Here is a 15,381-nt window from a genome sequence, read left to right as displayed (position 1 = left end):
CTGGCAGAACTTTACACCGGCAAGTTGCCACAGATTGCCGCATATTGCGATCACGTGACGCGAAGATCTTACTATGCTTTGCGAAAGTATTGCGAAAATCAAAATTAAGCGAGCCTCCCGCCCGCAGACACTTGTTTTACAAAAATGCTCTTATAACCACTAAAAATAAGTCTTATTTTATAAAATTAGTAAATAAAACTATAAAATAGATACCGCTTTACAATTTTAAATATATGCCAGCTTAGTAAATAATGTGGTTGTGGGGTTTTAGGTAGTAAAGCGTTGGCCTAAGCATTACCCCCTTTACCAAAACAATATACCCCCTATAGCCCTACTAATATAGCTCTACATTTTATAAATAAAGATATATTTTATAGCCCTATTCTAGGGCTATAAAACAAGCCTTTATTTATATNTTTTATGGTCATTTTAGTAGAGTTATAAGGGGTGCTTATTTTTAGGGGTANAGGAGTTAGGTTAGTTAGCGCANAGCCTTAATTTAAGTTTTACAGCTATTATAAAGTACCCTATATAACTCAACNAATACCCCTCCAATTTATATAAATAGGGGCTTATTTTATAGCCCTATTTTAGGGCTATAAAATATATCCCTACTTATAAAATATAGAGTCGTATTAGTAGGGNAATAGGGGGTGTATTGTTTTGATAGAGGGGTNACGCTTAGCCTAATGCTTTACCACCTAAAATTTTACAACCACATTATTTCCTAAGCTGCCATATATTTAAAATTATAAAACAGTATCTATTTTATAGTTTTACTTACTAATTTTATAGAATAAGTGTTGAAGTGGGTTCCAGTTAGCGTGTATTGCTTCTTATCGGGTGGAACCTCTAACACTCTTCTATATAATTGTCGCTTCCCCACCCTCTTAGAAATAAATGCTCAATAAAAATAATTATTAAACTATACCTATTTTAACAGGTTATAAGCCCGGAGACGCTTTTATCGCGCAGCGACCTATATACTACGTCTTAAGATACACCTTAGATATACGCACTCTAGATATTTTAGATATACGCACTCCAGATACTTTATACTCTAGACACTTCGGATATACGCACTCTAGACTTTTTAGATATACGTACTCTAGATACTTTATACTCTAGACACTTCGGACATACGCACTCTAGATATTTTAGACATATGCACTCCAGATACTTTACACTCTAGATATTTCGGATATATATACTCTAAACACCTTAGATATACGCACTCTAGATATTTTAGACATTTAGATATGCACACTCTAACTTAGACATACGCACTCTAGAAATTTTAGATATCCTATTAATTAAAATCGGCTTTTCTTACTATATCTTAGTTGCCTGTTACTATCTATTAACCTTAAATTAGGTTTTCTATTAATGTCTTAGTTGCCTATTACTATTACTATTCCTAGTGCCATTATCATTATTATCATCATTATTATTAGTCGTTAAATCCTTAGCACTATACTAAATACTAAAAAGGTGATAGTATATAAGCCAAAGAACATTATTTCCCACCTTTTTACTAAAATACTTACTTCTCTCTTACAAGTTATTATAGCGATTAAATACTCTAAGTCTAATATTAATCTCTCTAATATTTAGACACTTAAAAGCCCCACAAACCATAAGAAGTGGAAGAAAGGTACTAGGTAGTGGCTAATTAAGAATAACTTTAATTTGGATACTCTAGTTAACCTAGAAGCTAGACTAGCTATAAACCAACCTTAGGTTAAGAGAGACGCTTATAATAAACTTATTAAAACTTATTAGGCGGATCTTAAAGCTTAAAAAAGAAAGCAACTTAAGGGAGTAAACTGCATCTTTATAACCTGTGGCACTCGCGGATAAAACCTTATTAAAGACTATATTGAAATTAAGGATGTAATAGAAATCTTATACGTGGAATTTAAGCCAAAAGGAGACGCGATATACGCTAAAATATGCGCTAAATAGCGAAACCTTACTCTCGTAAACTGTAAGAACGTTAAAGAATACGTTATTAAATTTAAGGAGATATACTTGGACCTTAAGACCTAAAACTATACTATAGACCGAATAGACCTACTCTCTAAGTTTATTAATAATCTTAGTCCTGCTTTTAATAGCTAGTAAGAATCGTTTTACCTTATATACTCCCTTACTAATAAGACCCTTACTCTCTTAAAAGTTTAGGGCCTTACCTATATATAAGAGTAACTTATGCTCCGAAGTTAACTAGTAGCTTTTTAAGCATATATAAATTAAGCCTCTTACCGCTAGCAGTACTACGATTAGTAAGGCTAACAATAATATAATAGACCGTATTGCAGGCTATGCAAACGCGCTGGCTACTAGGAAGATAGATACTAGATCCTTTAACCCTACTTAAAGGAGATCTGGCGAAAGGAAAACCCTAAGAAAGCCATAAAGATGGATACGCGCTCTACTTATAAAAGGGACTTTAGAAAACAATAAAAAGCCTATTAGAGTAACTCCTTATTAGGATCTGCATTATTACCTATAGCACTATTAGCGACAATAATAAATAGCAAGCCTCTTACTAAGTTGAGGCAATATATAGGAATGGCTATTTAATTAACTATAGTTTAGTAACGAATAAGGTGGCTATAAAAGCTTTAACTCCATAGTAAGCTGACTAGGCCATAATTGCACCTTAATAATTATGGCCAAAACTCCCGTATTTCCGATTATATTAAACGTTTTTTACTATAGATCCATCCACTCTTATATTATCTTTTATTTGTTTCCTTCAGACTCTTTATAGCCGGTATACTATTCTTCTTTTATAGTCTTTTACTGCTTATATAAATCGCCCTTTAACCTTTACTATTAGTATGGAAACTATTAGCCTACGTATATAACCTATAGAAGAACTTACGCTACTTTATACGCAACCTACTTCGCCAACTATACCTTATTGCCTATCGGTGGCGGGTTCCCTATATTATTCGCATTCCTCCTTACTCCTACGCCTCTAAGCTTACTAGATAACTTTATTTTATGGCCAAACTAAATATCAACCTCTCCTCTGCAATTATTATTAATACTAGGTATACTTAGCACATATTTCAGTTAAGAGAGCTATTTATTACCTATTAAGATCTTTAAGTTAATAAGAAGATTATTATCTCCGGAATTGGAGAAACGTGTCTCTAGTTAATAGGAAAGGGAGATATATACCTAAGACTTATAGTTCTAGGAGTCGAGAGAGAGCTTATTCTCACTAATATTCTTTATATCCCTAATTTATAAGCTAACCTAGTATCTAGTTTACAGCTTATTAATAATCGAGTTTATCTTTATTTATCTAACCTTAGATGCGATTTTCTCTATAACTTAGAGCTTATAGCTTACGCGTTTTGCAAATCCGGCCTCTTTTTTCTCTATACTTAGGCCGACTATTAAGAAGGGCTTATAGCCTTTGCAGTTGGCTATTAAACCAGCCATATATTATACAGCAGCTTATAAAACCTAGCTGAGAGGTTATAGTACAAAAGGCTCGGTTATATTAGCCCCTAGAACTTATAAAAGCTCTAAAGAATGTTAAAAGGGATAGACCTTACTTACTTACTAAACCTTTATAACTGCACCTGCGAAGCCTACCTATGTGGCAAAATGCACAATGTTATATATCGGGATTCTCTTATTAACCACGATATTAAGCCTTATAAAGTTATATTCTCTGATATTAAAGGACCTATAAAAGTAGCTAGCTATAATAGATTGAGATATTTCGTTACTTTTTAAGATAGAGTTAATAAAATAAGTAAAGTCTACCTAATAAAGTACAAGGCTGAAGTCCCGTTCTATTTTTAACAATATTAAGCGAAGGTTAAACGATAAGGAAGTCTTATCTTACGGCTATATAGTAATGGCGGAGGAGAATATCTTGGATATGCTTTTTAGCTAGAACTTGCGAATGAGGGAATTTAGTTCTTATACTTAACCCTAGAGAGTTAACAACAAAATAAAGCCTTAGAATGACTTAATCGCATAATATATAACCGAGCCTTTACCTTTATAAATAATTGCTTACTTCTTAAGAACTTCTAGCCAGAAGTAGTTAAGCACGCTAACTTTATACGAAATATTCTCCCTATTAAATCGTTGAAAATATAGACCCCCTATAAAATAGAGTAAGGCGAAGTCTTTAATTACTCCTAGATTCGTACCTTTAGGTGTAATGTCTAGTATAGGGCCAATAGTTAGAAGAAGTTCAGCTCTTATATAGATAAGAAGGCAAGATTAGGGAACTTTATTAGCTTTAAGGGTAAATATATCATTTAAATTTAAGATAAAGAGACAGGACGGCTTATACGTGCCTTAGCTGTCTACTTCTAAGAGACTATTTTAATAGTTCCCGGTAGCAATAAGCGTTAAATTTAAGAATAATATATTGAATACGACTCTAATACTCTAGATATTAACACTTAGTTTAAGGGAGAAGAAGCTCCACCTAATTACGCTACCCGACGTAAATAGTATTAAGAAGAGAAACAGCTCCTTAAGAAAGCTTAAAAATTAAAGCGTCTTGCTACTAATAAGACACCCCTATAGAAGTTAAAACGTCTAGCAGCTACTAATGGGCCTTAACTACCTCTTAAGTATCGCAATTCTGTCGACATTAGAGAAAACCCGCCTATTACAGCATTCTCAGCGCTTGCCTACTTCTCGACCCCTTCCTTTAAACACCTCTACGCTATGCTTAGCAACTCCCCTATAGCTAAACCTTATAAGCTAAGGTTATAGAAACAATCTACCCTTAACGTTAATAATAATAAATAGTACTCCGCTAGTAAAGACAAAATTAGCTCTTATAAAGTAAATAATACCTAGATACTTATTAACCGACCTCTTAATTATAAAGTTCTTAACGCCTAATAGGTTTTTAAGCACAAGCGGGATAGTAAAGGAAGGATTATACGATATAAGGTAAGGTGGGTGGTAAAGGGTTATAAATAATAAGCTAGGGTTAACTTTAATAAGACCTTCGCGTCTATTATAAAACCTATAAGCTATAAAGCGCTCTTTGCTATCGCAGCTATATAAGACCTTAAGATTGAACAAATAGATATTAAGACCGCTTTCCTTTACGGAAGCGTTAAGGAGGAGATCTACGTTAATTAACCTAAAGGTTTTAATAATGGAACTAGACGGGTTTATTATCTAAATAAAGCACTTTACGGTCTTAAACAGTCGCCTTAAGTTTAGCATTAAACGCTCTTAAAGTTCCTTATAGATGCTAGTTTTAAACCCCTTAACTCTAACTCTTTAGTCTTCGCTAAAGGTTCCATATATATCGCAGTCTACGTTAATAACCTCCTACTTATTGGACCAGATATTATTAATATTAAGATTGTTAAAGCTTAACTTAGTGGACGCTTTAGCATGACCGATCTAGGCCTTATTGCTTATTACCTTAGTATAAAAGTAACTTAAGATTAATAACTCCGTAAACTACGGCTCAGCCAATTCTCTTACCTTAAAGAGGCTATTTATAGCGCTAGTCTTTGGAACTATTCCCCTTACCTTATACTAATAGGAACCTCTCGTCTTTAACCGGCGGCGGTAGATTATTAAGCTGACTCTGCGTTTAAGACTTAATACTAATCGCTAGTTGGCACCCTAATGTACGCTATACTCGGTACTTAACCTAATATCGCCTTTGCCGTCTCTCTTGTTAGTCACTTTACTTCTAATCCTAATAAGTCTTATATATAAGCTATTCTTCGAATACTTTCCTACTTACGCGGTATACTTAACCTCTAACTTATCCTCTAAGGAGAGATATAAGCGCTTTGGGGGTTCACAGACTCTAGCTAGGTAGATAACTTGAAAACTTAAAGATTAACGTTGGGATTTGTGTTTAATATTGGAAGCGGTATAATTAGCTAGTCCTTAAAGCGCTAACCTATAGTGGTACTTTTAACCTGCGAAGCAGAGTATATAGCATAGATAGTTGCAGCAAAAGAAGCTATTTGGTTATGACAACTCCTTTAAGAACTATCTCTAACTAACGAATCCCCTTACGCAACGATTATTTACGCCAATAATTAAGGTGCTATTACTCTTACAAAAGACCCTAAGTTTTACGCTTAAACTAAGTATATTACTCTCCGACATTACTTTATTTGGGAGAAGGTTATGGACGGAGATATTAAGCTGAAATATATATAAACAAGTCGACAAATGGCTGATGGTTTCACTAAGGCGCTGCCAAAAGATGCATTCTATGCATTTAGAGATGCTTTAGGTTTAGAGAGATATTAACGTCTCTTATAACCTTTATATTGTTACCTATATTCAGCTTAAGGGGGGCTATTAAAGTGGGTTCCAGTTAGCGTGTATTGCTTCTTGTCGGGTGGAACCTCTAACACTCTTCTATATAATTGTCGCTTCCTTACCCTCTTAGAAATGAATGCTCAATAAAAATAATCATTAAACTATACCTATTTTAACAATAAGACTTATTTTTGGTAGTTGTAAAAGCATTTTGTAAAACGAGCAGTCTGCGGGCAGGGGGGCTCGCTTAATTTGATTTTTGTAATACTTTCGCAAAGTATAGTATAAAATACCGAACGGCGCTGCTCTTCTTCTTCTTTCCTTTCCCTAGCTTTAGATTCTCGTTTATAGACAATCCAATCGTACAGGCTTGCGCGACCCTTTTGCCGTGCTTATGTCTCGATTGACTAAGTCGCTAACAGGGAGCGGGCTTCTTAGGGGTTTAAAGTCTAAGCGCGTTAAGAAATTTAAGAAATTGTCCTTAACCCTCCACAAAGGAGGTTATATAAGCTCCTTGTATCTATATATATATAACCATAGATACTTTGCTTATAATTAAGCAAAAATTCAGCACTAGAGATATTTTACAAAGTCTATTCATAGTCTATAGCCAGTTATTCTCAAGTTCCTATAAAAGTGTTCTAGTATATATCCAAATCTCCCTTGCCGAAGGATAACTGCACAAATAAAATCCAAGCAATTTGTAGATCGTATTACCACTTCTTTACAGCCTACGATATTCTTGTCTAACTAGTAGAACTGCGGAAGCCATACATCTTTTAAATGAACCCCTGTAATTTTGCTTAATAAGATTGGCTTTACGTGTGCTCTATTTTCCAACCGCCTGGCATGAGATCCGTAAATATCATGTGTAGGTCATACCGAGCACGAATTTTTTTCAGCCGCTCTACATTTTGCTTTGGATAACCCTCAAACACAGGCTGGCCTGCATCCGCGTCGTTGAGATACAAAAAGGGAGATGTCACCCCTAGGCTTTCGAGCTTGGAGCTGATCTCAGCGTTGACGGATGTAAGGAACTCTTCGATCTTAGAGTCGTCGGCGGGATCGGGCCAGCTGAGTGATTGTTCAACCCAAATGTAAGGAGCCTTAGATGCATCTACACCCATAGGGTCCCCACCCCTGTCATTCCCCGCAGCAATGTAGTTCTCGGATATGGGCATGAAGGCTACACCAGTGAAGAAGTTGGTGACATTCGATAGCCGGGCTTGCGCTGCGGTAAAATAAGTATCATGAATGATGGACATGGCTTCCAAGGATGCAGTGATTGAGGTGACATAGAAGCGCTGACGGAACCCATGGATTTGGGACATGGGTGGGTCGGTTTCTTGAGTCCATCCATACATAGACCGATACGAGAACGTGTTGCTCGATGGCATCATGTTTGGTGCTGTGAAGTTTTGCAGAGCAATAGGCGATGATTGGTTTCCGTTGTAAAATAACCAAGTGTTGTATGTTGGGCCTCCCTGTGACGATCCCCATCGAACAATTGGAACAATGGCTGCTTTAACGTCGGCTGAGCCATTGACAGCGAAGGTGAAGACGGCATCAAGAAATTTGGACCTGACACTATCGCCATAATCGGCTTCTCCCACATAGACCGCAGGGACAGAGAGCGTCCTTAGCTCGAACTTTGTCACCAGGCACAAAGAGTTCCCGCCACCCTTCAAAGCCCAGAAGAGATCTGAATGCTCGTTCGTACCGGTAGCTTCAATAATGTCCCCATTCGCCAAGACGCACTACGCGAATTAGCGTTCGCCACGAAGGGGGTAGAGAATAGATGGTGAATACTTGCCTCAAACTTAACCACATTATCAGAAGCCCAACCATACTGGTTGCCAAAGAAGGAAATACCGCCTCCAAGCAAAAGGCCGGGAACTCCTACGACTCCCATTCGGCCTCCTACAACACTCAAACTAAATGGTTCGAGATATTTATAGACATTGGCCCACCTGTTACCGGGTCCTATAGAAACAGATGTTTGATCACTAGACAGATCTAATTGGGTTAGGCCAGAAGTTGATAGGAGCACCCCGGTCGAGTTAATATTAGCAGCGTCGGAGATAGGCATATGCCCTCCCCCTCGAATCGCAAAATGAGTGTTGAAATCCGTTAAAACTTTAACGCCTTGGGACATTTCCTGGGCACAAGTAGGCGCAAACACGCAGGCTGGTCCAAGCCAAGCGCTCGACGTGTAATAAGCTGATACCAAATTGTTAGGGATTTAAAAGTGTTCCAAGTTTCACAATCACTGACCGTCATTTGCTTCTGTGTACAGCGTCTCATTTGAAAAATATGTGGAATTGGGATAAAAGGTTTTGAAATATTGACAGGCCTTGGCAGAGGAAGTATGATAGAAGGCGCCGGAAGCAGACTTGGCAGCAATAACAAATGATGCAGAACCTAAGATAAGAAGAATATGCATAGTGGTGGTCAAGTGTCGTGCGGAAATAGTTATGAGTTAACGGATTCGATCTGCTGCGAAGAACTCTGAACCTTTTATACTGCTTTCGCAATTTAGCAATCTCTCGTAATCGCACTCGCAAGAATATACGAATAAAGAGAGGCCCCGTCAAGCCCAGGCTAAATTATCCCTTCGTGTGGCAAGTTTTCAGGGACTTTTCGTACAAGGGGGTAACACGAACGGGGCAGACGCCCTCCCTGCTAGTATGCTAGCAGAATAATACAGCCCAACCATTTTGCAAGGGCTCGCTTATTTTGAAAACTCACTAGCAGGGAGGGCGTCTGCCCCGTTCGTGGTACCCCCTTGTATATGCACGCCTCATAAGCCAATCTGGAGGCTCTATGCCGTATAGAGCTTGGTGTTAAAGCCTCTAGTCAGTGCGGTTACTCGGCAGCAAGGGCGCTAGCGCCTCATTAACGCTTTGATATCGAATAGCCGCTAGTTGAACCGATTAACCACTTATAGCACTTAACACACCTCATTTAACGTATATAGTACGTCCTCCCTTATAACCTTAAGCTAGTCCTTTACTAGCTTATTATTATTAATATTAAGAACTTATATAAGCGGATAGGTAGCAGTAATTTAATAAAGGACTAAAATAGAGTATTTTCCTATATAATTGTAGCTGGTTATTAGAGGAAGGGTAGAAACCTATAGTTATAACGTTATATATTATAACTTTTTATCTAGCTTCCTTTATACATATATACACCACCTCGGCATATTGAGCCTTCCACTCGCCGTATATAGATTGATCGCCGATATCAAATGGAAATATCCGAACAACCTTACCTCGTAATTGTAGAGCTTAAGAAAATAAGGCTAAAGTATTAATTAATGATTAGGTGCCTACCCAGTAGAGTTAAAATAATACTCTTCTTAAATTTATCTTACTAAATAATATTCGCGATTATAACGCGCTTTCCTTACTAAAGAAGGCTTATACGCCTCTTTAAGGGGTTATATACAAAATAGTAGAGAGTAGGTAATTGTTGGGGCAGGTAATTAGGTGAGCGAGTAGGACAAGGTTAATAAAAAAGATTTATATCACCTTATTGTATCTATAAGGCGACGTAATTAAAGTCGGAGGTGGTATAGCTAAATAGTAGACTTAGCGGCGTTCGGTTGCAGGTTTAGGTCAGAATGAGGGCTTTGGAATGGAGTTGATTTGGAGCTCTAATCTGATTCTGAGGCGACCGTTCGGTTGAATTCCAGTTCAACTTGACTTTTAGCCACAAATTTTTGATGTTTCTCTGACCGCCCAAAAGACACGCTAAAAGTCACTAAAAATTTGGCAACTTTACCGTATATAGAATCTGAACTGAGGTCTTGGCGTTAGTTCAAATCAGGAGCTCGAAGCTCCTTATTTAAATCTGAAGGTTTTAGATTGCACATGTCCGTGCAACCCGTAGAGCCACAGACGCGTGTCAAATCTGGAAGGAACGCGTTCGTTCTGCCAGACTTTCGGTTCAGATTTAATCTGACGCTTTTGCAACCGAACGACCTCTTAGGTGAGAAAAGTTTCGTTTAATTTTGATGTTGGGCGTTTTTTTAAGCATGCTAATCTGTCGGAGATTAACCCAATTTTGCCTAGTAAAACAGGCGGCGTTCTCCAAACGATCGGCAGCGCTAGTAAGCACTTACAGGCAAAACTCCTTAGTACGATATGGCTTCTGCAGCCGAGCGTATCGTAATACCAATGGTATCGTTGTATTCAGGTTTTGTATGTAAGATACACCAAAAATCAAAATTATAGTATGTATTGTGTATCTACATGCGCGAAGCCGTAATTGGGCGACTGGCTCTACCAAAAAAAGAGGTGATTGCCACTTGCTTGGTGTTTTGAAGCCGTCGGTCTTAAATTCGACGATCGTGCCTTAACAGAGTTACAATAACCACCAGGCCTCTTCCGCTCTCGTAGGCCTTGCCCGCGAGGCAATTTGGCTAGATCAAGCTGCTTAAATTTATCGCTTAGTATGATATTAAGGATTGGTTAATTTTTCGACGGAGGAAGTCGCTTACCCAGCGAGCAACCTCCAATTGTAGTAGACCGGGTGTTTTTGGTGGTAGGCGCGTATTTTCTGGCGTTCGAAGTTAGAGAATCCATGACGGCGTGGCCTCTCAGAATTTCGAGACCTACCCGTAATCAATAAGGTAGAATTAAGTATGGAGAGTAAGATCTAAGGTTCAATTTGATAGATTTTGATCGTTGTGTGATGAAAGCTAATGGCTGAACTCGCGGTGAGGTGAGGCCAAATCCGACGAATTAAAACTGGTTATACCGATTTTGGTGGAGGCACCTAACGATATCGTCAAAAGTCAGATTATCGTTAATTACACCAAAAAAGGCTTGATCAGGGCGTGTAGATCGTAATACCAATGATATCGTTATATACCCGGTATCGTACTAAGGAGTTTTGCCTGTACAACGAGATGCGCCTGGGTGGTATACAGGGTGTACGGCATCCGGTGTCCCCCCTCTGTGCGCGCGCGCAACACACACAGCAATTTCGGTAATCGTTAGTCAAGTGCACCATCTAGCGTAGATACTGTGCGCCTGCCAAAAGAGCTGTGCACCTGCAAAAAAGGCAAAGCCTTTGATTTTTTAAGCCTAATTACAAGAGTTAAACTTGAAATTCTCTAGTGCGTACAAAGCGAAATTGCTGTATATTGCGCGCGTATACAGAGAGGGGGACACCGGATGCTATACACCCTGTATATAGGTATTTTTAGTAATATTAACGCGTTTTACTACGGTACCAGGCATATAAGGGGGTAACATATGCGGGCCACCAGCGCTCCCTGCAAGCGCCTCCTGCTAGTGCTTATATTGCTATATTGCTACATTAAAACAGGTGCTTATTTAGTATTTTATAGGGCCTCTATCTACAGTAATTATAGCGAGGTAGCGCTTCCTTATATTACCTACGTATTCCAGCGGCTTCTTTACCTTGTAATTTAAGGATTACTACTTATAAGCCATACGTATATGGCTAAAACTACGCCAACGCTAGTAGGGAGCGCTGGTGGCCCGCTCAGGTAGCCCCCTTGTAAGTTTCGTTAGTGTGCGTGGAGCTTGGCAAATGAATTCTTTTTTTCTCATTGGTTACTTTAAAAGATTATCGCGCATCGTTGGTCGGGTGGCCTGTCTTATCCTTGTCGATAATCCGTGTCGGACCGGGCGTACTAACGAAACTTACAAGGGGGCTACCTGAGCGGGCTGCCGCTCCCTCCCTGCAAGTTTTGTAGCATTTTAGTCGTATCTACACTGTTTTCGTAGGACATTATTATATTGCCACCATACTTGCAGGGAGGGAGCGGCAGCCCGCTCAGGTAGCCCCCTTGTATGCCTAGTACCGTAGTAATAAGGCTTGCCAATAAAATCACGCTAGTTAGGGTGCCTGCAGCATGCTAACCCAGGCAGGGGCGCCTAAAGCGCCCAATACGAAAAGTCTCTTTTGCTAGACGAAGGGATAACGTATTAGCCACCCCCATACGAGTCAGCCACCCAGCCGACTCACCCATTAAAACCTATTATTGCGGTATAGCGAAGCCCTTTAGAGAAGGTAGGAGTGGTAAACGTCCCGCGTTTCCTTTTTGAAAGGAGGTGGAGCCGAAGGCTCTATATATGGTCTGCCTAAGGGCTTGTTTAGTAACTTTCTCTTGCCAGGTCAAATTGACCAGGTAAGCGGTTAAAAAAGCCACCCGGGCAGATCGATATCCACTTAGTGGGTAGGGGTCGTCCATTTAGTAACCCAGGTGGGTGGTCTTGGCAGCCAAAAGTCGAGCCACTATCTGGGCAGGTGGAGTCCTCGCGTCAGCCGCAATTTTGGCAAAAACCGCCCACCTGGTAGATAAACTGTGCCTAATCTTACCAGTACCTCCACTTCTGCGGGTACTGTTCAACTGCCTGTCAGGCTAGGTCGATCGACTTGACCATATTTTTGACGATTTTTAACCAAATATCGCCATCATATGACATCACTTACCGAAAATAAAGCCTTAATTATTAATAGTATGGGTTGTGCGAAAAGCCTTCCTACGCCTAGTCGTAGACGCTCGTAAATTGTTAACCCTCTACGCGGCAAGGGAAGGATAGTAGAACTGCTACTTAGGCCTCTGTAGGCGATTCAGACATTGACCTGGCTCATTAATTAAGAGCTGTTCGTTTAGCTCCTTAATAGGCTTGACCTGGCGACAATCCTACTAAACGGACGCCCTTCTATATACAGCTTGTACGAGCTTCGGCTTCTCCCCCCCTAGCGCGCGCAGCGGTATATACCTAATTTCGCTAAGCCTACAGCTAAATTAGTATATAGAGCTAGCAGGAAGAGGTGTAGTATGTGGCCCTGGCTTAGGCCACTAGCTACCTTAAATTTAAAGCTGATCTTATTGTCCCTTGTTTATTAAAGTCGTGATATTTATACCGGATTATAGTGTTCTAAAGCTTCTTCCTCTTATTAATATGGCTCTAAATATGGGCAGTTGGCAGCACGCCTTTATTAAGATCCTTTTTACAGCCGGTACAACTAAATATTAATGCGCCCGTTAAGCCAACTACTCTACTAAATTAATCTAGTCTATTTAAAGGAATCTATAGCTGTACGGGAAGATAAAGCTTAATTATATATATAAGTTAAGACGCCTGCTAAGTAATAAGGCGATCGTCGCATTGCTCTGCTAATTAAATAATGCCCCGAATATATATCTCGATAAAATAACGTGGTTTATTTACGATTAATTTTAGATTATTATAAGTAGGTAGACGCTTAGTGCAGAACTAAGAGTTACTAGCTAGAGTAGGAAGCTAGTAAGGAAGCTTTTATTATATATATAAGGAAGCTGCTAAGTATATTAGGCTTAGGGAGTTGCTTTTAAGTAAAGCTAGGAAGACCGTAACTTATACTAGGCCTATATCTTATAGTTTACTATTAAGTAGCTAGTGTTTATAGATAAATCTAGAGCTAATTTAAAAACTAGTATATAGAAGGCGTTTTAGTTACTAGTAGGAGTTATACCTATTTTATATATACCGTATAACTATAGTAAGTAGAGAGTTAATATACTACCTACCTACACCATTAAAGGCGTGCTGATATTATTAGTATATAGTGGCTTAACGAATATAGAGGGCTATAACTATATTATGGGATAGGGCAGTGGCTACAAGACGTATGTATTCGAGGAGTCTACAAGACGTTACGCGATCGATCGTAAGGGTCGAGGGCGTAAGGAGGTGATATACCTACGCGTAGCTGACATAAGCTATACGCGAGGTGTACGCGAAAGCACGGGGCTCTCCTATAGAGGCCCCTGCGGTAGGGTTCTATGACACTACCCCCCCTCCTATAAAGGCGGAGCTCCGGCGACGCTATGGTTACTATATATATATAGAAGGGACACTTAGGGTATAGAAAAGAAGAAAGGGGGGTATTGCTAAAGGCTTAAAACAATATTATATAATAAGGCTTGGCATCTAAGAATCTAACCAATTAGATAACTTTAACCGCCGGTTAAAGTTCCTGGACATCTTAACGATATTCCGGTTATATAATCACACTTTACCATAATCTAACGGCAATCTAACGGCAATTTACCCCTACGTGGTAATATATAACGGTTTAGCTCTATAAGGGCTCCTATAGAGAATTAGGTATAAAATCTCTACTTAGGCCCGGTTTCTATAGGTTCGCGTAGTAAAAGTCACTAATTAGATCCTTTGTATTTTTAAAGTCTTTTTATAGTTGCCATTCTAGCTAATCTATATCAAATCCTGTGTATATAGCTCTATAGTAGAGCTATCGTCCTCTACCTTTACCAAAGTATTTAGAGTTAATAATTCGTTTAACGGTCCACTCCTTATAGTTCTTGTCTTCATTCTTATCTCGGATTAGTACTGGTAGGGGTTTAGGCTATATCTACCCCGGTAAGGGGTTAGGCTAGTGAAGGTGTAGTAGCCATAGGTAAAATACAGGCTATATTCCGCGGGTAGCTAGGGTAGGCAGAAGCTCTAGCTTATATACGGCTCCCCTATTAATAACTCATTTAATTAGGTAGGGGCCGAGGTTCTTATAATTAAGTGACTTTATAGGCCTTTATATAGAGATATTACGTGCATCTAGCTATACCCAGTCGCTAACACGTATCTCCGGTGGTGGCGTTTTATAATAATTGGCAAAGTAAGCCTACTTTGCTTAAGCCTAGGCCATTTCTCCCTTACAGTAGTTAAGTAGATTTTTTATGCGGTCTATATGCTAGTCGGTAAGTAGTATCTTAAGGCGTTTTCTATATGGCAGTTTCTTATTAATAGGTTCTGGTGGTTCTATACCGGATTAGGGGTAATATTTCTTATTCGCAAAGAATAGGGTAAGTCCTATAGTAGTTAAGATGTAGTTATTCGCTACAAATTCACCTAGTAGGAGGTAATTTACCCAGTTATCTTAACTATAGGCGACTACCTGTCATAGGTACGCTTTTATACTAGCATTAGCGTTTTCCGGTTACCTAGCAGTTTCGTAGTAGAAGGATATAGATATCTTAACGGAGATGCCAAGGCGTTAGTAGATTCGTCTCTATACATTAGAGCCAAACTATATACCTTA

General features: G+C 39.0%; 1 protein-coding gene across 1 annotated transcript; it reads right to left on the bottom strand.

Moving 5' to 3' along the window:
• Positions 1 to 6,955: 6,955 nt before the first annotated feature.
• Positions 6,956 to 8,737, bottom strand: K441DRAFT_728316 (putative FAD dependent oxidoreductase; the record flags this gene model as incomplete). Its single annotated transcript, XM_067654177.1, has 3 exons — positions 6,956 to 8,051; positions 8,108 to 8,514; positions 8,569 to 8,737. 3 exons carry the CDS (start codon positions 8,735 to 8,737, stop codon positions 7,113 to 7,115), a joined length of 1,515 nt encoding a protein of 504 aa, XP_067501356.1. The 3' UTR covers positions 6,956 to 7,112.
• Between the last annotated feature and the right edge of the window lie 6,644 nt (positions 8,738 to 15,381).

Source organism: Cenococcum geophilum, assembly GCF_001692895.1.
Source record: "Cenococcum geophilum 1.58 unplaced genomic scaffold K441scaffold_36, whole genome shotgun sequence".
Taxonomy (NCBI): domain Eukaryota; kingdom Fungi; phylum Ascomycota; class Dothideomycetes; order Gloniales; family Gloniaceae; genus Cenococcum; species Cenococcum geophilum.
The sequence above is the reverse complement of the archived record's forward strand: the minus strand, read 5'-3'. Positions and strand labels throughout refer to the sequence as shown.